Below are 22,599 nucleotides of genomic sequence, written 5' to 3' on the forward strand. Positions count from 1 at the left end.
TTAAACTGAATTGTTTGTCTTTTTGTTGTTGAGTTACAAGAGTTTTTAACATCTTCTAAATATAGGTCTCTTGCCAAATATATGATTTGTAAGTAATTTTCCTATCCTGTGAGTTGCCTTTTAACTCTTGATGATGTTCACAAAATTTTTGATTTGAAGAGGTCTGATTTCTCTCTTGTCCTTTAATTCCTTGTGCTTTTGGTGTCATATCTAAGAAACCATTGTCTGACCCTTTTGAGGGTGAAGGGAAGTGGCTTTGGAACTTGACACTTCTTATCCTTTTTTGGAACGAGTCCTTCCCTCATTTATATAATCATTCAGAAATATTTCTGAAACCAAACTACTTGCCTGGTGCTGGAGATACAGCAGTGACAAGGCAAACCACCCCCTGTCTTCCTAGAGCTTACAATGAAATGAAAGAGACAGGCATGAAGCAGGTAACCAAAGGAAGAATGACTTAATTACAGATGTGCAGGAGAGAGAGAGGGCCCAGAAGCCTGTACCAAGGAGATGTGTCTGGTCTGGGGGCTGAAAAAGACCCCAACGACAGGGCATCTAGTCTGAGATTAAAGGCAGGGATGCATTCGCCAGGCAAAAGGGGTGCAGGGCTCCAGACAGAGGGAACAGCATGTGCAAAGGGCCTGAGGTGACAGAAGTTCATGCTGTCCAGTAAGGCAAGTTCCCCCGGCACACCGGCCCCGCCACTAGGGCTTCTTGGGGCATCCAGTGGCCTGATGGAAGTGTGTGCAGCATGCCATGTCCTGAGTGCCTGTGCATAGAGGTTCTAGACTCTAGGGAGACCCAGATGCATTGCACCTGCCTCCAGAACTCTCCTCCCCAGCCTCCTCCAGGGTCAGCCCAAGCCTGGCTGAGCCCTCCTCGTAGACACACTGGTTACTGTGCAGGCTGGGAAGGCCTAGGGGTGCAGCAGTCCTGGACGGGGGTGGCCCATGACCCCTGGCTTCTTATATGCTGTCTGAGGCCTGTGAGGCCATGGGGACATGGATAGGTCTCCAGGGCACCTCTCTGCCCTCTTGGGTGCCAGTGTGTCTTCCTTCCTCACCTTCCTTCCTGCGATACTTTCTCCTTCTCCAGACTGGTAGGTATAAAAGTGGATCAGCTGCTTGGGTTTTTGTTCAGAATTATTGAGATGAAACATCCTCGGAGGGGTGGCTGGGCAGTGGTTGTTGGTGGCTGACTCCCCAGCCCACTGCCCCAAGCCCCTGCCCCCTGCCCTGTGACACGTGCTGTCATGACTCAGCCCTGGCCAGGCCTCTGTAGCTCCGCGAGGAGGATCCTGGACCCTGGAGACAGCCCAGGACAGGAGCAGACTCTGAAGTCTTCCCACACATTTTCAGTGCCTCCTCATTCATTCGTTTATCTCTTCATTCATTCATTCATTCACTTAACACTCAACAAATATTTGTGCAGAGTTTGTCTTGGACTTCCCTGCTGGCTCAGACGGTAAAAAATCTGCAATGCGGGAGACCCAGGTTCAATCCCTGGGTCAGCAAGATCCTCTGGAGAAGGAAATGGCTACCCACTCTAGTATTCTTGACTGGAGAATTCCGTGGACAGAGTAGCCTGGTGAGCTACAGTCGACGGGGGTCACAAAAAGTCACACAACTGAGCGATTAACACTTCCTACCTTGGACCAGGCCCTGTGATGGGTCCCAGGGAGTCAGAAAACAGTTAAGTTCCAGTCCCTGCCAGACAAACGACCCTACATTTACCCTACAGCGTGACAGAGCTGTGGTGGGGGCTGTGTGTGTGTCTGGGATGGCTTCCTAGAGGAGGCAGCATTCTGCTGAGAACTGAAGGTGAGCAGGGAGGCAGAGAGAAGTGGCAAGTCCAGGAACGGAATGGGCAGGAGTCCACAAGGGAGAGGATGTGCCTGTCCAATGTAAATGCTGGCCTCCGGGAGACCACTAACCTGGGACAACATCTCTGAAACCACTGAGGCGCCCTGTCCTGGCGCTGCCCACCTGGGGGACCTGGGGGTCCCATCCAGTAGATAGAACCAGAAAGCTCTCAAGAGGATGGCCCCATACCTCTGTCAAGTTCATGGTCAGTTTGCCCAGGGCTGGGCTGGGAACTGGGGCTACCTCCTCCCTCCCTTCTCTCTGCCAAGCAGCTACCAGGGGTGTAGTAAGAAAAAGAATGGGTCTGGGATTTGCAGAGGGAAAGCCCTCACTTGCTATGTGACCCTGGGTAGGTCCCAGCCCCTCTCTGGGCCCCCCTTCCGTCTTCTCTGTGAAGCAGTGACATCCCCCCCCAACTCTCGAGGTTGCTGAGGGCCTCCAGGGAGTGATGCTGGAAAGTTCGCCTCAGTGATCTCACCACCTGCTCCCATTTGTGCCTTAGCTTTGGTCCCTGCGTGTCCTGGACAGAGGCTGACCGGTCCAAGCGTGAAAGTGGCTCTTGGCTCCTTGCTTGAGATTCTGGGGGTGGGGTGGGGCTGGCCTCCTGGGGAAGCCCCCGGAAGCCCAGGTGCCCTTCTCCAGAGGGCTCCAGGTTCCACGCTTCTTCTCCTCCCTCCTGCCCATCCTTCCTTTCTTCCTTCCAATATGAGTGCCGCATACAGTGCCAGGCCCGACCCTGGCTCTGCCCTCTCAGGCATCATAAGCTGGCACCCCCCTGGCCCTTCTCAAAGCTACCCTGCCCTACATGCCCCTCCCAGCTACCCCTGGCCTGTGTGCCGGGGACTCCAGCACAGACCCCAGCTTTAGAGATGCTCCGGTTGCCTTCAGCCCCCTCTTCTTGGCTGACCATTCACGCTAAGCCCCTGGACAGACTCCCCCACCCCAGGATCCCTCTACAAGAGGACCTGGGGGTACTCATTGGGCCGGCTGCCTATGCCAAGGTGGTAAGAAGCCTGGGCTCTGGACCAATGTGCAGATTTAAGTCCCTGCCCCAGCCTTTACTGGCCATGTGGCTTTGACAGGTTGTTTAACCCCGTGCCTCAGTTTCCCCTTCTGTAAAAATCAGGCTAAGAGCACCCAGGTCGGATACTCATGAGGGTTCAGTGAAGTGATTCCTGTTACCTCCATTTCTCAGGGGGATTCCTGAGGCTGGGGTGGAATAAAGGCTTCGCCTGTGGCCACTGTGCTGATGAGCCAGCGCCAACCTGCGGCCCTAAACCAGGACCCGGGCCTCCTTAACCACCTCTGCTCCCTGTTACTTCTTATCTGATGAGGCGTGATTCTCTCCCAAGGCTCTCCTGCTGGCCCTGGAGTCAGGGATGCTGCCTGGAAGGCACATAAGGGTACAGATTCCAGAATTCCTGTCTGAGCCCCACTCCTAGGGGGTCTTTCAAAGGAACCCAGCTCTCTCCCAAGAAACCTGGGTGTTAGGGGGCACAGCCTCCATGCACCCCCCCACCTCCACTTCCTTCCCCAGCCTCTTCTGGCTGTAAGTATTTCTGCAGCCTCAAAACTCCTTTGACCAAGGCCCAGTGTTAATTTGTTAAATCCACATCGAGGTCCTGGGGACCCGTTGTTTATTTTTGTGAACGTGTTGGCAGAGATCACATTTGGGGTGGGGGAGACCGCTTATTCGGTCGGAATAAATGCTAATTAATAAAAGTTATTTATTTGGGTTGGAGCTCGCCGTGGCCCCAGGGTCAGGCACAAACTGACTATTTGAAGCAAAAACAAACAGAGAGTGTCTCTCAACAGCTTGAGAAAGGCAGAAACGAAGAGGCCGGGTTTATTTGTCTTAGGAAGAATTTGCAGTTAATTCCCTCCAGACTATTTAGACCCTTAAATTAAATGGAATAAGAAAAACCATGGGTGCAGGGGAAGGAGCCAGGAACACTTGATCATTTGGCCGAGAGCAGAGTTTTTAAATGTCTTTGGCCTGAAGTCAGCCAAGTAAATGGTATGTGTGAAATAATTTAATGGCAGAGAACAGGGCAGCAGTCACTTTTTCTCACTGTAATGTAGTAAGAGAGAGAGCGTGGCTGCCTCTGCTATCTGAGTCCGTTTATCTTTCCCCGGACTCAGCCCCTCACGGTAGCCCCTAAAGAGCCCAGGTAAATGGAGGTGGTTTCAGGCTTTATTTTCAATCCCAGAACTTTTACTGAACAAAAGGAAACTTTGGGCACAGCCTTTTTGGGACAGACCTGGCCCCAGTGCTCGCTGGCCCGAGGCTTCAAGAGTATTTATTTATTTTCCAAATGCTTGAAGCTCAAGCGTGGAACCCCCAGAGGACACACGCCCACCACATCCACTTCTCAGGGGGCGATTCAGGAACTCGTGGTAACGAACATCCGGCGCATCCACTGGGAAGCAAAGTGCAGCCTGAGAGTGAGCCCTGGCTGAGGCCAAAGCTGTGGGTTCAAGTCCTGGGTCACCTCCAAGACACCTCCTAAATCTTCCACATCCTCAATGGCCTCTTCTCAGCCTCTGCCCGCAGTTGGGACTGGAAGCAGCTTTCTGCTAGGGGCTGGGCTGAAGAAGAAAGATCCTTGTTTTTTTGGGGGGGTGGGGGGTGGAAGCGGGTTGCATACAGTCAAGAATGTTAAGGGCAGGAACTTCCCTGGAGGCCCAGCGATTAAGACTCTGCGCTTCCAATGCAGGGGGCGCAGGTTCGATACCTGGTCTGAGAATGAAGATCCCACATGTCGTGCAGCACAACCAAAAAAAAAATGTTAAATGCAGCGAGCATTTATGGAGCGATGACTGTGCTCTTGGCATTCAGTTAAACTCAGCTTCTGCAGGAACTTTGTGTGACCCTGGGCAAGCCACGGTCCTGCAGGACTCCCAGAGGTGAGGTCTTCCCCCCTCAAGGATGTCCCCCCAAGGATGGAGTCTTGGGGACATTTACACAGCCGTGAGATGACAGGATCCATGAGGTCTCCCAGAGCTGGGACTGAGAGTGTGATCCCCCGCTGCCCCGCCCCACACCTGGCATCACCTTCCCTGGGAACCAGCAGAATGAGGGAAGACGACCCAGCAGAGACAAACTCATACTCCAGGCTGCCTGAGTCTCCCCACAGGCACGTCCCAGCTGCGTGATCTTGGGTCAACCTTTCAGAGCCTCAGTTTCCCAGGGTGTGAAATGGGATAACACCTCGTAGGGCAGATGCTGGGATCCAGTGGATGGGAGTGTGTGCAACACTGGACGCTGTTCGTGCCCAGACCCACTTTGGTTGAGCGCATTCCATCACAGCTGCCCTGACGGAGAGAAGTGACTCCAGCCCAGCTGGGGTGAGGGGTGTGAGAGTCGGGTTGCTGGAGCTGGGGGTGTAAATCCCTTGCCTGAGAGTTTCGGCTCCAAGGCTCCAGCAGTTTAGCCAAAGAGCAGAGTTGTTTCTTCCGGCACCCCCTTGGCAGGGGCCAAGGCTGCAAAATGGTTTTCATTTCAACACCCTCCGTTTTGAATTGCTCAGAAATTTCCCGAAAAAGTCTCCTTTTTTGGCTGAAAGGCCTCCTGCGTTGGGTTTGTGCCCAAGCAGCATTGCCTAAAGGCGGGGGGGGGGCGGAAATCGGCTCGCGATGGCTGGTGTTCCAGAAGCTTCCATCCACTCTCTGGGGTCTTGATCACACAGGTTTTCAGCGCTCGACCCTCGATATTTCGGTGTAAGGTTTCTTCCCGCTTGAGGGGGTGAGGGGCGGGGGTGGAGAGACATTCACAGCCACCAGACATTCTCATCCATCTTCACCTTTTCTTGGAGGAAAGGGGTGAGGAGTGAAGATTGAAGCGGGTCCAGGAGTCGAAGCCAGCTCGCTCCGTGTTCCCTGCCACCGCCTACCCCATTCCCACATGTGTCCTGTGTTTTTAGTACTTTCCAAAGGGGAAAGTACTGGACTTCAATTCCTGGTCCTCCCTCCAAACCAGGGCCTCTCTCCCTCAGCGCTGTGCACACGGTGAGCCAAAGAATTCCCTGATCCAGGGTCTGTTCTGGGCACTGAAGCATACTTAGCAGCAGCCCCGGCCTCTACCTCCGTCCCAGGAGCTCCATCCGCCTCTCAGTCCTGACCTTCAAAATTGTCTCCAGACATTGCCAGATGTCCCCTGGAGGCTAAATTGCCCTCAATTGAGAACCACCGGTCCAAACCCAGTAAGGCCATCTTTTCCCGGGAAACCCTGCCTGATTCCTGCTTGACGACTCCCCTGCCCCCACCTCCGACCCATGCAACCATTACTGGACTCATGGAACAGTTTGCCCTCCAATCCAATCAGCTGGTGGCTCAAGAGTCAGTAAACTCTGCGAACGTGGGAGCGTTCAAAAGCCAGGATTGAATGGTATCTGTGGCCGGGCCTGGAATGTTCTAGATGCTCAGCTGAGCAACTCAGCATCGTGTGAAGAGTGTAGGATGTGATCAAACCAGTCAATCCTAAAGGCAATCAATCCTGAATATTCACTGGAGGGACCGATACTGAAGCTGAAGTTCCAGTACCTCGGCCACATGATGCGAAAAGCTGACTCATTGGAAAAGACCCTGATGGTGAGAAAGATTGAGGGCAGGAGGAGAAGGGGACGACAGAGGGCCAGATGGTTGGATGGCATCACGGACTTGATGGACGTGAATTTGAGCAAGCTCCTGGAGATGGTGAAGCCTGGCGTGCTGCAGTCCATGGGGTCGCAGAATCGGACATGAATGAGCAATTGAGCAGCAACATAAAGGGAATGTGTAACTGGGGAAGCAAAAATACAGGGTGTGTCCCCAAATCCAAAAGGTTATCCACACCCTCTGCTGACCCAGCTGGGAGCAGAACTGGCCTTCCCATCCACTGCTGCTGGGAACCCTGGAGGGGGTCCTTGGCTCTAGCTAGCTTTTTACTCATTGGCCCAACAATCCCAATTCTAGGAATCTGTCCCAAATATTCACTGGAAAAAATAGAATATCATGTTAGCATGAGGTTATTCACTGTGGTATTCTTCTGAGTTGCAAAAGATGGGAAACACACCACCTGCCAATCGATAGGGCTCTGGTTCTAGTTAAATAAACCACAGTTTAGGGATTTCCCTGGTGGTCGAGTGGCGAAGACTCTGCCCTCCTGATGCAGAGGGGGCCTGGGTTCGATTCTCGGTCAGGAAACTAGATCCCTCGTGCCACAATGGAAAGATTCCGCAGAGCCAAATAAATAAATAAATATTTTTAAAAACCTAGTACATTTGCACAACTGAGTGGCACAGAGCCACATGCAGGGCTGTCTGTACTGGGTGGCAAAATCCCTGGGATGTGTTGCTCAGTGGGATCAAAGAGAGGGGCACAGCAGTCCACAGTCTGCTAGCTTCCAATAGAAGAGCAGGAGAAAATACAAGAAAAAAAACTGCAAAAAGCAGTGTGGAAAGGATAAAGCAAAGACGAATTTTACAATGGTTCTGACAGGTGGAAGGTGGGACAGGGAACGTGGTAAAGTCGCTCAAAGTCAACCACTAAAAGGAATGAAATAGGGTCATTTGTAGAGTCATGCTTATAAATTATTTTTAAATCACACGTAATTTTGTAAAGCTTGGGGAGCAGAGTCGGAAACTTTTTGTCCCTTTCTGTGTTGTTTGAATCTGTTACTGCGACAACAGGTGATGGTTACTGTTCCTGTGACAACTGTTTTGGTTCTTTGCGATCCCATGAAATAGTCCATGGGATTCTGCAGGCCAGAATACTGGAGTGGGTAGCTGTTCTCTTCTCCAGGGGATCTTCCCAACCCAGGGATTGACTCCACGTCTCCTGCATTGCAGGCAGATTCTTTACCAGCTGAGCCACCAGGGAAGAAGGGAATAAAAGGGAAAATACAGATCAGTTCATATGATGCAAATAAAGAAGGCTGGTTTGCTGGCCCGGGTTGGAGCGGTCTCAGGAGTATAGTAAATAGGAAGAGGAACGTTGCAGCACCAGTGTGTTCAGCGTGATCTCATACTTGTAAGCTTTTTAAATTTTACTTTGTTGGAGTATAATTGCTTTGCAAAATTGTATTAGTTTCTGCTGTACAATGAAGTGAATCAGCTATAAGTATACATATATCCCCTCCCTCTTGGACCTCCTCCTCCCCAGCCACCCCCTATTCCACCCCTCTAGGTCATCACAGAGCACCGAGCTGAGTTTCCTGTGCTTTATAGCAGGTTCCCACTAGATATCTATTTTATGCATGGTAGTGTATATATGCGGAGATGGCAATGGCACCCCACTCCAGTACTCTTGCTTGGAAAATCCCATGGACAGAGGATCTTGGTAGGCTGCAGTCCCTGGGGTCGCTAAGAGTCAGACACGACTGAGCGACTTCACTTTCACTTTTCACTTTCATGCATTGGAGAAGGAAATGGCAACCCACTCCAGTATTCTTGCCTGGAGAATCCCAGGGATGGGTGAGCCTGGTGGGCTGCCGTCTATGGGGTCGCACAGAGTCAGATACGACTGAAGTGACTTAGCAGCAGTGGCCCCTGGAGGACAGTGTGGTAACCCACTCCAGTATTCTTGCCTGAAGAATCCCCAGGAACAGAGGAGCCTGGTGAGCTACAGTCCACGGGGTCGCAAAGGGTCGGACACGACTGGGCAACGAAACACAGCACAGCACAGTCTACATGTGTCCGTCCTGATCTCCCCGTCCCTCCCAGCCTTCCTTCCTGCCCTGGAAATATGTTCATCTGTAACACTTTTCTAGATTCCACATATATGCATTAATATATATTTGTTTTTCTCTTTCTGACTTATACAGCCTATCTGACTGACTCTAGGTCCACCCACGTCTCTACAAATGACCCTATTTCGTTCTGTGACATGTGTACCCTAATATTCATTGCAGCACTATTTACAATGGCCAGGACATGGAAAGAACCTAAATGCTCAATGACGAATGGAGAAAGAAGATGCACATGAACACAATGGGATATTACTCAGTCATGAAAAGGGGTGAAGTAGGGTCATTTGTAGAGTCATGCTTGTAAGTTATTTTAAATGCACATCTGTAATTTTGTAAAGCTTGGGGAGTAGAGTCAAGAGAAGGGCGTCATTACTTTTCCTTTGTCCTTTTCTGTGTTGTCTGAATCTTTTACTGTGACACTGATGTTACTTGGTTATTAGAATATACTTTTTTTAACATGAAATCTCCAGATTCTTTAATTTGATGAAGTATCCTTTTTTTTTTTCCAAGTATAGTTGATTTACAATGTGTTAATTTCTGGTGTACAGCAAGGTGATTCAGTTATACCTGTATACATTCTTCTTCATATTCTTTTCCCATTATGCTTAATTATAGGATATTGAATATTGTTCCCTGTGCTATATAGTAGAACCTTGTTGCTTATCCATAACATACACATTTTTAATAAGAAAATAAGATACATAAGCAAGTACTGAACCAGACAGGGTTGGTTCTAAGTGTCCAGTGAATGCAATGGAGGAGAGAGCATTCCGTGTGCACTCAGGAGATCAGGGAGGGCTTCCTGGAGGAGTGAGCAGTGAGCTGGGCCCTTCAGGATGAAGGGTCAGCAGTTTAACCCCTGGGTAAAATTGAAATGTGGAAACAGTAACTGAACTCCCCCCTCCTCCGTAGATGGGGCATGAGGAGGTGAATAGCACCTGCCTGGGTTTTTGTGAACATCCAATGGTCTGTGGGTGTTAAAAAGCCTACCTGCATGCAGTGGACCCTCAGAACTGTGACTTTCACTGTGCCTTTTTATATATTAATGTAATTCAACAACAAATACCCATGGCGGTTGACCATACCCCAGAGTTTGAGCCAGCTTCTGAGGACACGTAGATGCCTCTGGCCCTCCCTGATCAGGTCTGTTGTTCCTCATGGCAGCAGGTGCCTGTCCCCTGGCTCCCCAGGAGGGGGACCTGGCTGCTCTGGTTCACCTTTATATCCCCAGGGCCCTAGCCCTGTGCCTGCCACGTCGTGTGCTCAGTAAGTGTGTTGTAGAATAAATGGATGGATGGATAAAGAAATTAACAAAGGAGTGAATTAAAGGGTCCTAATCTCAGGGCTGGACCATCCACCCGCAGTGGGAAGACACAGGTTAAAGCGCTCAGCGCACGTTGCCTGAGTCGTGACCATGTGGGCGCCTGCGGGCGCAGGGGCGGCCCGGCCTGGCCTTGAGCTGACCCTTGGGTCCCTCTGCAGGTGAGTGTCCCAGCCCCGGGCGCAGCAGCGCCGCCAAGCGGAAGAAGAAGCAGCGGCGAAACCGCACCACGTTCAACAGCAGCCAGCTGCAGGCTCTGGAGCGCGTGTTCGAGCGCACGCACTACCCCGACGCCTTCGTGCGGGAGGAGCTGGCCCGGCGGGTCAACCTCAGCGAGGCGCGCGTCCAGGTGAGCGCTGCGAGTCCGTGGGCTCCTCGCAGGAGCGTGTACAGCCACCATGCACTCAGGGTTAAGGAATTGCCAAGGTGTGCGGGGGCGTCTGAGGCCAGGAGGGCTGAGGGTCCGATCCAAGCCCTGCCACTGGCCAGCTGTGTGAGCTTCAGCAAGTTACTTAACCCCTCTGTGCCATAGGTGGTGGTGGTGGTGTAGTCGCTAACTCGTGTCTGACTCTTGCGACTACATGCACTGCAGCCCACCAGGCTCCTCTGTCCATGGGATTCTCCAGGCAAGAGTACTGGAGTGGGTTTCCATTTCCTTCTCCAGGGGATTTTCCCGACCCAGGAATCAAAACCAACTGGGGTCTCCTGCACTGCAGGCAGATGAGCTATAAGGGAAGCCCACAGGGTGGCTTCCCTGTAAAATGAGGATCGCGTGGGTCTATTTTATAGCCTTCTTATGAGAAAAGAATTATTTTTGTGGCTTAGCTCAGTGTCTGGCACAGAGGGTTTTGATAAATAAAAGTCGTTTTAAAGTGTCCAGGGCTTTCTCCGTGCCAGCTCTGAGCAGAGTGCCCAGCGTACAGCTCTCTTCATTACAACCTTCCAGCAGCTAAATGTTCATCGGTTCATGCCTTCATTCCTCCACTGGCACAGTCTCCAACACACACTGACCCAGCGGCAGGCACTATATCACCCCCATTTTACAGATGAGAAAACTGAGGCTCAGGGAAATGAAGCCGCCAGTGTAGGGTGGGTGACAGAGCAGGTACACAGTGGGTCCAAAAGGACTTGGGTCCCCCTGGCAGCCCACTCATGGCTCCTTCCCACCCCCAGGTCTGGTTTCAGAACCGCCGGGCCAAGTTCCGCAGAAACGAGCGGGCCATGCTGGCCAACCGCTCGGCCTCGCTGCTCAAGTCCTACAGTCAGGAGGCCGCCATCGAGCAGCCGGTGGCTCCCCGGCCCACCACCCTGAGCCCGGACTATCTCTCCTGGACAGCCTCGTCCCCCTACAGGTAAGAGTGGGAACTGCTTCCGGTCAGGGTTGGCGGGCGGGCAGCAGTCTGGAGACCCCCATGGGGTGTTTTAGGATCCAGATTCCTTCGAGGCTCTGGAGAGAACTGTGAAAGGGGCCCAGGCCCTCCGTGGACTGGGGGTGTGTGGGCAGGCGTGTGACTGTGTGCATGGGGGAGGTTGTAAGAATGTGTGTGTGTATGTTTGTGTGTGCGCGTGCGTGCACGCACGTATATTTGTAAATGTGTGGACTGGCAAGAAGATGAGAGTAGGGAGTGGAGAACCCCTGTCACCCTGAGAGAGCTGAACAGCTGCCAATTTCTGGGACGTCCCTGGTGGTCCAGTGGCTAAGTCTCTGCACTCTCAATCCCGGGGGCCTGGGTTCCATCCCTGGTCAGGGAACTAGATCCCACAGGGATCTAGATCAGGGAACTAGATCTTCAGCAGAACTTTAACAGCCACAACTAAAAGAGCCCACATGCCACAACAAAGACCCAGCGCAGCCAAATAAATGACTAAATAAATTTTTTTTTAAATAAAAAAGAAAGAAAACCTGCAGCTTTCTAGGCTGGCGCGAGCACCTCCGCACCTCTTGTCGGTCATCCTGGAGGGAGGCCGGGAGGGCCCCCGAGGATGGTTCCCAGTCCTGGGGACCTGGCTGGGACCTGGAGGCGAGGGCTAGGGCAGTTTTGTCCTGGTCAAAGCCAGGAAAAGGTGGCAGGGCAGGGCGGGAGAGGGAGGGGGTGCTGGGGAGTTGGGGTTTTGCACCCCACAGCTCCCAGGGGTGCTGTCCACCCCTTAGGCTGTGTGAGCAGCTCTGTGGGAGCCCTGGTATCAGGAGATCCAGTGGGTCAGCTTGTGGGATCTGAGTCCTGGAAATGTCCACGCTAGACCCACAGCCCTCCCACCCCCTCCCTGCCCTCTCCTTACCTGGGGCAGGAGAACCATCAGGAGGTGTCCTTCCATACAGGTGTGCGTTCATCCCACCCCCACCCTGCTGTGTGTTAGGCACCCGCTGGGCGCTGGGGGGTGAACAGGATGCAGGAAGTTCCTGGTCCAGCGAGGAATGACCCCAAACCTGCAGGGGCGGCTCCAGGTCCCAGTGCCGACCGTGGGCCCTTCTGCCTCTGCCCTAAATCTTGCGGCCACAGGTCACCTCCAGCCCCAGGGGAAGGCTGCCTGCGAGCTGAGGAGGGGAGGCAGGAGGACCAGAGGCTGGGGTCCTTGGATGGACAGCCAGGGTGGTCAGCTCCGGGCAGCACCGACATGTCCTTGTGTCTTCTGTCGCCCCCAGCACGGTGCCGCCCTACAGCCCTGGAGGCTCAGGCCCCGCGACCCCGGGGGTCAGCATGGCCAACAGTATCGCCAGTCTCCGTCTCAAGGCCAAGGAGTTCAGCCTGCATCACAGCCAGGTGCCCACCGTGAACTGACAGCCGGCTCCGCCAGGATCCCAGTGCCTCCCTGGTCTAACGACAACAGAAAAGAGGGCAGACACGCAGGAAAGTGACCTTCTCCTGCCCCCTGTCTCCAGGACAGGCTGGGTGGGCTCTCCTGGCTGGCCCTTCTCTGCAGCCCAGACTCCTGGGCCCAAGAGGCTGCTGAGATGCCTGGAGCCTGGCTCAGCCCCTCATCCACGGCCGCTGGAGACTTCGGCCCCTGATCCTTGGAGGGGTTGGGCCAGAAGGTGGAATAGCAGCTCACCGAGGACCTCACTTACTTGGTGTATGAAAGCCAAAAAGCTGTTGTCTGTAAGAAATAAAAAAAGAAGAAATTGTTTAAGCCCCCAAAGGTTGTGGGGGGGTTGCGGACAGGACAGCAAACCAATGAGGGGCTGTTCTGGGGGGCCAGCTGCCCTCGTCTGTGTCCCTCGTTCTGAAAAAGTCCTTTATCACCGTGCAGACCCCAGGGGCGGGGAGTGGGGTTGGAGGACAGAGACCTTCCCCGGAGCCCCTGACACCCAGGTGTTTGGGAGAAACCCTGCTGTGTGACTCTGGGCAGGATCCCAGCCCTCTCTGGGCAGGGGGTGTCTCCCCTACCCTATGGCAGGGGAAGCACAGGTGTTGGGGGCAGGGGCTGCAATTAAAGCCCTTGCTGCTGGACACGCAGGAGGTGTGGGTGCCCCTGGGCCTTTGGCTGTGGAGGGGCCTGGGCGAATGGCTCAGACAGTGGGGGTGCAGAGAGGGGGCCCCAGGTGGGCTTACAGGACAGAGTGGTTCTGGTGGTCTAACAGTCAAGACCACCAGAGCCCTTCTTCCAAGTTCTCCAGCCTGCCCTTTTGCAGATGGTCACTGGGGGTGACAGAGGACCTGTGTGCCACCAGCCACTCAGGAGTCTGCAGAAAATTGTGCAGTGAGGGGAGTGGTCTGAAGCCAGCCCTTTCCACCTGGCCCCAGGCCACCCCTCCTGATGGGCATAGCCTCCAGAGAGGTTAAGAGATCATTTCTGCAACCAGCCCCCAGGAAGTGAGACACAACACTTCCCAGGGGAATTCCCTGGGGGTCCAGGGGTTAGAGCTTCCCAGGTGGCTCTAGTGGTAGGTTCCCACCTGGCAATGCAAGAGACATAAGAGACATGGGTTCGATCCCTGGGTGGGGAAGGTCCCCTGGAAGCAGGCATAGCAACCCACTCCACTGTTCTAAGAGTAGGACACGACTGAAGCGACTTAGCATGCATGCCCGCCAGTGGTTAGAACTAAGTGCTTTCACTGCTGTCTCCCAGGTTCAGTCCCTGATTGGGGAACTAGATCCTACCAAGCCATGTGACATGGCCAAAAATAGAAAAACAAAGAACACACTTCCCGACCCCTAGACGGCCCAGAGGTGCTCAGCCTCTCATCACACCACTGGACTCCATGGATGGACCCCACTCCTCCAGTCTTCCCTGCCCATATGGTATCAAAACACCTCCAAAGGGCCAGCATCCTCGCCACAGGCTGCATCTTCTAGGTGACCCTGAACAGGTCAAAGCCACGTGGCAATCCTAACATAAGAAACGGTCTCTGTTTTTGTTTTACAAGGTGTGACCGTCCCCGAGTGAGGTGAGGACCTTCCCCATCTCCCAAGTCACCCCCAGAGACTCTTCCCCATCTTCCACTGGGAATTGCACCATGAAAACACAGTTCCTGTGGGGTGGGTGTCACCCTCTTCAGATGTGCCAACGGCCCCCGGGACCATCGCCGTGTACCTGTGATGGCAGGTTCAGGCTCTGGTCAGTTGGTAGGGGGCACCAATAAACGGAGGGAGGCACTGGCTCCAGCTGAAGGCATGGGGAGGGCCATTCTGCTGATGTCTGCAGCTGGCTCTGCCCAGCTGACTACAGGGGCCAGAACAAGAAGAGACCAGTGCCCTGATCATGTGTGTGTGATGGGGGACAGGGATGGGGGGTGAGGGGGGACAGTCAGAGCTGTGTCTTCTTGCTCAGTTTGGCCTCTGCCTTAGGCAAGTGATTTCTGGGTCTCCATTTGCCATTCATTCACTGAACAAATATTGTAAAACTCTTGATATGTGCAGGGCCCTGAGCAGAAAGCAGAGAACTGACATGGGGTCCCTAGCTACCGAGGCCATCTCAATCACAGGGAGCCCCAAGTCTCGTCTAAGGCATCCAGGCAGGCTTCCTGGAGGAGGTGTCCTGGAAAGATGAAGAGGGGAGGGAGAACAGTGTTTCTGGCTAGGGGAACAGCATATGTAAAGGCCCTGCGGTAGGCCAGAAGCTGTCTCTTTGGGCCAGAGGGGGACAGTTCTGGGTCTGGATCTCATGCAGGATGAAGATGGACAGAAGCAGGGACCAGTTTACGTGGGTTTGTGTGGCCAGATCTGAAGTGTGGATCCTGGCAGTGAGGCATCATGGAGGGGGGTTGCTTGGTAGAGGGACCCCCCCCTCCCCACCTTGGACTCTGTGTGGAGGCAGAGACACCCCTGCAGAGGCTGTCCACGCAGGAGGGCAGCAGCCTGGACCAGATGAGGACAGAGTGGGAAATTCAGGAGGCGTCCTGGACCCAGCAGAGACAGAGGCTGATGACTAGCTGTTGGACTAGGGGGAGGCCAGGGGGCCAGGATGTGGTTTAAACACATGGATGTGTCCAGGAGGAAGAGCCCCTGGAAGCAGGACTCACCTGGTAGAGGTGGCGGGAAGAAGCCAGCTGCCTTCTTCTGCCACCTGCTGGCCACTGAAGGGCTCGTCGGTGCCCTTCCATCCGACGAGCACTGGGGCCATCCTAGTCTGAGTGAGGTCTCCTCACAAGCAGCTTACCGCACCCCCACCCCCTGCCCCCGCCCTGGGCATTTGCACCAGCCAAGGGCCAGCGCACAGGGTCCAGAGCTGTGCCCTCATGGACAGCCAGGAAAAGTGGCCTCTTTCCTCCCAGAAGCACTGGACTGGCCATGAGCAAGTGGATGAGCCTGCCCAGGTCCCGGGCAGCGCTCCGGAGTTCAGACAGAGGCACGTCTGGTCTTTCTATTTTCAGTCCAAAGGGAGCGGCCGTGAAGCGTTGCCAGGTTGGGGCTGCCTGCAGCAGAGATGGACCCCCACTGGGTGGGGGGCTTCTAGCCACTGGGTGGGGGGCTCCCGCTAGGGCCTGGAAAGGCGGGTCCCGAGACCAGGTTCAGAGAGAGGCGTGGGCCTGGTTCCCACAGAGGCGCTGGCCCTGCCCTCAGGCCGCAAGGATGTCAATGTCACTTCCTCCCCAGCACTCTAGAAAAAACAAACCAGCTTAATCGTTTACACATGCAGCTCTGGGGAGCTGAGGGAGGGAGCACGGGGCCCTCCTTGTGAAAGCAAATGCACTCCAACATTGCTGTCGCTATTGTGGCCCTAATTACAGGGCTTGCGTGGGCAGCCCCCTGGGCACCATCCAGGGATATAATTTTTCCATGAGGATAAGGTACCCGAGGCCCCCGTCCCAGGCTGGGAGACTTTGGAATCCTCCTCCCTCCGCCTCCCCTTTGCCCATCTGGCCAAGCAGGCTTGGGACAGGGCATGGCGTGCCTGGGCTTCTGTTTCTGTTTGAAAGAAGGGAACTTGAGAGAAAGAGGGAGAGACGGAAGGAAAGGCAGTCTCTGGCTCTTCTTGCCAAACCCAAAACCTGAGAAATAAAGACCGGAGTTTTCCCTTAGGCGAGGCACCTCTCCAGGCCTCAGTTTCCCCCTCTGTAAAATGGGGGGTGACGACAGAAGCCACCTCACAGGGTTGTTGGCACGGTTACCTTCCATCAAGTGCTTCGGTGTTTTTGGTGGAAAAATACAGAGCGAGGGGTGGAGTTTGAGAAAGTCAACAGACTCCCCGTTCTGCAGTAAAATTGGCTTTCCCTGCCCAGAGAGTCTGGCTCTCCCCTTTGCCCCTTCCAAGCACACACTTCGTGGGCACAGCTGGGGCGGGGCGGTGCCTGTACCCAAGCAACACGGTACCCCACCCCCTCCCCCACCCCCGCTTCTGCACTTTTGCCGCTGGCCCCTGGAGGGCGCTGTGGGGAGCGCTGTGTCTGTTCTGCCAGACACAGAGCTGGGAGAAGCAGGGCTCTCTCCCACACAGATCGCCAGAGCTGGCCCAGGCTCCTGACCCGAAGATAAAGTAACAGGCAAGTCCCAGATCACCAGCCGGGGCCCCTGTATAAACATCAACACAAGCATTTTGGAAAATGTACCAACAGCCTCAAAAACGCTTGCATACTTTGACCCAGTAATTCCTTCTCTAAGCCCTACTTCAAAAAGTAATCCAAAATAAGGGGGAGGGGGCGCGAGGAGGGGAGGGGGTAGCAACGTGTGCCAAGATGTTTGTCATACATTTTCGAACATGCAATGTAAAAAGTCTAGGAAGACCCAAACCGGAATGTAAATACTTTATAATGGCTCACAATCCACTTATCTCCATGTTTTCTGTAATGAGATTAATAACCTCACAGGGAAACAAAACAAGCAGACCAATGTGATCGTCCCAGCTATATAAGTAGCTCTTTGAAGTAGGAGGAAAAAAGTGCTTTCTTCCCTTTTGTGTCCCTTTCATGGTGCTTCAGTTCAGAGATGGACTTGTCTTTTCAGCAACTATTGATGAGTAGCCCCCATCTGAAGCTACACCACTCCTGTTAGCCCACTGGGAGTCCTCCAGGTCTTGAAGCTTGTGATTATCAAGAATTCCCTTCTCTATTGAAAGTGCTGGGAAGAGTGTATTGAGAGCTTCTTAACATTTAGCTCACATCTTAGAAGTGGCAATGGATTGAACTTGGGATATGAGGGGTCAGGAGTGGGCACCTTGAACTCAGAAGGTGCCCTTGAAAAAGTAGTGTGGATGGCATAATTCTAGGATGGCCCCATGATTCCCACCGCAGGCAGACACACTTTTTGTCATGCCCTCTCCTTGGGTAGGGGTAGAATCTCTGACTTTATGTGATTAAGGTCCCTACTCAGTTGACTTTGATCAAAAGAGAGATTGTCCTGGGTGGGCTTGGCTTAATCAGGTAAGCCCTTTAAAAGACAGTTCAGGTCTTCCCTGGAAGAAGAGATTCAGAGCAGAGAGGGAGGCTCCCTCTAGCCTTGAGAAACAAACAAGAAACCAATCCTGCTGACATCTGAACGAGCTCAGAAGAGGACACTGAACTCCAGATGAGACCTCAGCTGGGGACTCCTTGACTGCAGCCTGTGAGACCCTGAGCAGATGACCCAGTTAAGCTGTGCCCAGGCTCCTGACCTATAGAAACTGTAAGATCATAAATGGCTGTTGCTTTCTTTTTTTTTTTTTTCTTTTTTTCTTTTTGCTGTGCCACATAGCTTGTGGGATCTCAGTTCCCCAACCAGGAGACCAGGGATTGAACCTGTGCCCCCTGCACTGGGAGCAGAATCCTAACCACTAGAACTCCAGGGAAGTCTCTGGATGTTGTTTTCAGCTGCTGTGTTTGTGACAACTCGTTACCCAACATCAAAAGCTAAAGCAGATGGAGACAGAGTCTGGAAGTCCACTTGAGCTCAGCTTCTCTCTCTACCCGTGGCACACCCAAAGGACCCCAGACCCAGGACACAGACCTGAAGCCTCTGCTCAAATTATCTGCCATCTTAGCACCTTCTGAGCCATTCTGCATAAACTGACAGATTAACTGCCCTAAAAGACAGCCTTGAGCATGTCCCTCTCCTGCCTAAAGCCTCCTGGGGCCCCCCAGGACCCTCCCAACAAGGTCCCATTACCCAGATCAGGTGTTGAGGTCCTGGCATCCAGCCCTACTCTCCATGTCCAGCCTTAAACCCCTCTTGTTCCTACTCCAGATTCTTCAGACAATCCCGACAACTCAGCCCTTCTCCCCACAGTGCCCCCCTCCTCCCACACTCCCCCTGCAGCAACATCCTGCCCACCCAGTCCTCCTCCTCCAGTGAAAATGTATTCCCTGGAGGGTTACAATATAGTGCAATTTTTTTTTAAAAAAGCAAGTTAAGGGACTTCCCTGGAGGCTCAGTGGTGGAGAGTCCACCAGCCAATGCAGGAGACACAGGTTTGACCCCTGGTCGGGGAAGATCCCACATGCTGCAGAGCAACCAAGCCCATGTGCCACAACCACTGAGCCTGCGCTCCAGAGCCGGGGGCCCACAACTGCTGAGCCCGAGTGCCCTAGACTCGGGCTCCGCAACGAGAGAAGCCACTGCAACGAGAAGCCCATTCACTCCAACTGGAGAGTGACTCTCGCTTGCCACAACTAGAGAAAAGTCCACCCAGCAATGAAGACCCAGCACAGCCAAAAATAAATAATTTTTTTTTTAAAAAGCAAGTTAAACTCTAGACGGCACGCCCATCCGCATGTCTGGGGAGATGTGTGTAGTATGAAACAGAATAATCCAATGTTGTAATTTTATATTCAGAAAATGGAAAGGACAGCCTTATTATTTTCATAATTCAAACTTTAAAAAAATGAAGCCACTCAACATCTTCTTGGTGGGCACAGAGATCAAGAGGAGCAACCACTGTCTCTTGGGTGGCCGCAGCAGGATCTCCGGGAAAGGGAGGTAATATATAAAGTATAAATATTATGTGTTTAATATGCATAAAATATATGCATATTACATATTTTACATACAGTTTGTATGTTTATTTAATAAGCATAGTTTAAAAATCTGGAAAGTCATAGCGTGAACCGTTGTTTTCTCAGGGAGGTGGATTGTGGGTGGTCTCTATGCACACTTGTGCATTTCCCTACTTGGGTACTAAAAACTGACAAAACTCTTTTTAGAACCCTATTCAAATTGGAACCATCTTTTTGGAGAACGATATATACACGCCTTAAAAACAGGCATGCCTTTTGGCCCAGTAATTTTACTTCTAGTGACATACCTGAAAACAATAGATTGGCCCAGAGATTTATGTTCGAAGGTGCCCACGAAAGCACTGCTTATGCTGATGCAGCTTAGAAAATCAATTATCCAACAATAAGGGCAGATAAATAAATGATGAGGGTATCCGGGATGATGGAAGGCCAGGGAGCTGTTAAAATTCATGGTATGGACCATCGAAAGCCCTGGGAGGAAGTGCAGATGTATTATTAAGGAAAATCTCAAACGATGACCAAAGGTTCAGGTTTTGAGCCCCTGAGCACAGATGTCATCACATCTGTGACACATCGATGACATCTCTCCTGTGCCAAACACCCTCAATCCACATGTTTCTGTTGTGGAATTCCATCTGGGATAAAGCCAGTTCTGAATCCCTGTGTCTATACTGTGTGTACACACACACACACACACACACATTCATTTTACACATCATTCATTAACAGACACGCCCTAGAAGCCAGGTGCTCTTACAAAAACTGGGGACACAGGCGCACAGGGAACGACGCAGATCCAAATTTATGTTCCCCCAAAGTGCACATTCTAGAGGGAGAGGTGGACAGGGAAGGAGGAAGGTGCTGCGGGGGCTTGCCAGCCCCCTCTGAGTGGGAAGAAGCCATCAGAGGCACACACAAGCTTCTGGCCCCAGAAGCCAGTGGCCTCCTGGGACACGCACAGAAGTCCCGGGAGCCCTTAATGCTGTGGGGATTGGGCTCCACCTCCCAAGGGGGACCCCAGGGTCTGTTCCTGCCTCCAGGGCTGAAAACCAGCCCCTTTGTCCTCTCATCCTGGCCTGTTCCTCCAAGTCCCTCACATACCAGGGTTCAGTTCAGTCGCTCAGTCATGTCCGACTCTTTGTGACCCCATGAATTGCAGCACCCCAGGCCTCCCTGTCCATCACCAACTCCCGGAGTTCACTCAGACTCATGTCCATCGAGTCAGTGATGCCATCCAGCCATCTCATCCTCTGTCGTCCCCTTCTCCTCCTGCCCCCGATCCCTCCCAGCATCAGGGTCTTTTCCAATGAGTCAACTCTTCGCACGAAGTGGCCAAAGTACTGGAGTTTCAGCTTTAGCATCAGTCCTTCCAATGAACACCCAGGGCTGATCTCCTTCAGAATGGACTGGTTGGATCTCCTTGCAGTCCAAGGGACTCTCAAGAGTCTTCTCCAACACCACAGTTCAGAAGCATCAATTCTTCAGCGCTCAGCTTTCTTCACAGTCCAACTCTCACATCCATACATTACCTCTGGAAAAACCATAGCCTTGACTAGAGTACCACGTATCAAATACCACATACTCTTGAAGGCTAGAGCCACGAAATCCATTAAATGAGGGAGCCCCAGCGGTTCCCCCAAGGGGCCTCCTAGAAGACTGGGGAGTCCAGTTGGGGCCCACCAGCCATCACCTGGCGTGGGCTTTCTCAGAATGGGTGTGTCCTGGGACTGGGGGGTGGGGGAAAGGTTCTACCACATTAAACCATATTGGCAACATTTTGAGGCAACGGCCTCAACTCGCAGCCCAAGGGCCCTGTGATCCTGGGGTCTGTGTGACATCCTGGCCCTGCTTGGGGCCTTCACCTGATTCAGAGTCGAAGAGAGGATTCCCCCCCAGACACCAAGCCCCAACCAGGGGCAGCCCTGTTTCTCCAGGCGCGGACTGTGCCCTAAAGTCCTTGCCTGCACCCTGGGCCGTGGTTCCAGAGCCCCCAGGCTCCACACAGCCCCACCCTCCGCAAGGCTTCTGCTTTGCTCCACCAGCCCCGCCCCCCTCCCAGGGTCAGGAGGAAGGTGGGGGTCTCACATGCAGGTGGAGTACGGGAGGGTGAGAGGGAAGTCAGAGGAACTCAGGTGGGGCCTGAGGGCAACTGGCGCTGGTGCCCAGAATGGCCTGGGGCAGAGTGGGGGTGGGGCTGAGCACTGGTCAGCAGACCCCCACCTGCTTCACCTGTCTCACCCGCTGCTGCCCAGGAGATGGACACAGGCTTTCGTGCACTTGGGTGTGCGGGCACAGGGGCAGCTGCTGTCGGGAGGTTGCCCGCAGCCCTTCCCCAGTCCTGGAGGGTTGGGTCTGTTCTGGAAAAATCACCTGGCTCCTGCCAGCTGCCCCTGGACAGCACCCTGGGGAGGCCCCTCCATGCTGCTGGGCTGCATGCGCCTCTTTTCTGGCCCCCCCACCCCAGCTCCTGGAGGAGCGGTAGGGCACCATTTGTGCCAGCTGGGGATCAAGGGCCACTGCCCAGCTGTCAACCTCATTTCACTGCCCTCTCTCTCTATACGCCTTCTCCGAGACCCTCTTAGGACACAAACCCAGATCCCCAAGCCCACGCCGGCCTGTCCCCAGCTTGACCCGGAACCCCACAACAAGGCTCCAAAGCTTCGAAGGAGCCCCGCTGCCGCTCACGCCTTTAACCTCCTTCCCCTCCTCATCCACAGCTCCTCCCCTCCAAGCCCTACTGTTTATCAAAACCCCATCATCCTCCCTTCCCTCCCACCCTCCCTTCCACACCTCCTCTCCACTTCCCAGACACTGACCTCAGAGGGCTGAGCTCTGCCCGTCTTTGTATCTCAATCTCCTCCGCCTGATTGGACAACCCCCCCCCCGCCAAAAAAAAAAAAACCCAGCCTGACTTACCCCCATCACAGGTGAGTTGCCACCTCCTCCAGGAAGCCCCTCCCCAGCAGGGATTAGAGGCCCTCCTGGGGCTCCCACTGCTCAGCCCCCCACTAGGGCACTGAGCGCTCGGAGTTGTCACTGTCTGATGTCCTGCTGTCCCCTCAGCCCCACTGTCGCGGCTCAGCGACTGAGGGGCCAGGCCACGAGGGGCTGCAGCCCCCGCAGCTCCGAGGGGCAGCCCCCCTCACCTATTTCCAGGGTCACACGCTCCTCGTGAGTGTCGGATGCCCTCCTCCCTCGGGCCTCATCTGGGTACTTTGCCTTCTCAGCCCCTTTCCCCAGAAGGGAAAATATAACAATACAAGCGCACACACCGGGTCCACGCCTCTGTTCTACCCCAGCTCAGGGATGCTGGACAAGTCGC

General features: G+C 53.6%; 2 protein-coding genes across 2 annotated transcripts in view; one reads left to right on the top strand and one right to left on the bottom strand.

Moving 5' to 3' along the window:
• PRRX2 (paired related homeobox 2) overlaps positions 1-13,034 on the top strand; it is a 51,497-nt gene extending 38,463 nt beyond the window's left edge. The window contains exons 2-4 of the mRNA XM_024999588.2: positions 10,072-10,259; positions 11,084-11,262; positions 12,555-13,034. Of these exons, the coding sequence (XP_024855356.1) occupies positions 10,072-10,259; positions 11,084-11,262; positions 12,555-12,690 (503 nt within the window). The 3' untranslated portion in view covers positions 12,691-13,034. The remainder of the gene's footprint in view (positions 1-10,071; positions 10,260-11,083; positions 11,263-12,554) is intronic.
• LOC107132964 (uncharacterized) lies at positions 12,936-18,598 on the bottom strand. The gene is made up of 2 exons (XM_015473684.3): positions 15,372-18,598; positions 12,936-13,006 (listed from the first exon to the last, which is right to left on the bottom strand). The coding sequence occupies exon 1, from the start codon at positions 16,882-16,884 to the stop codon at positions 15,931-15,933; it is 954 nt and encodes a 317-aa protein (XP_015329170.1). The 5' UTR covers positions 16,885-18,598; the 3' UTR covers positions 12,936-13,006; positions 15,372-15,930.
• Between the last annotated feature and the right edge of the window lie 4,001 nt (positions 18,599-22,599).

Source organism: Bos taurus, chromosome 11 (genome assembly GCF_002263795.3).
Source record: "Bos taurus isolate L1 Dominette 01449 registration number 42190680 breed Hereford chromosome 11, ARS-UCD2.0, whole genome shotgun sequence".
Lineage (NCBI taxonomy): Eukaryota > Metazoa > Chordata > Mammalia > Artiodactyla > Bovidae > Bos > Bos taurus.

Excerpts from the sequence above, each read along its gene's own strand:
- LOC107132964 (XM_015473684.3), bottom strand. The coding sequence starts at position 16,884 with ATGCTTGTGTTGATGTTTATACAGGGGCCCCGGCTGGTGATCTGGGAC.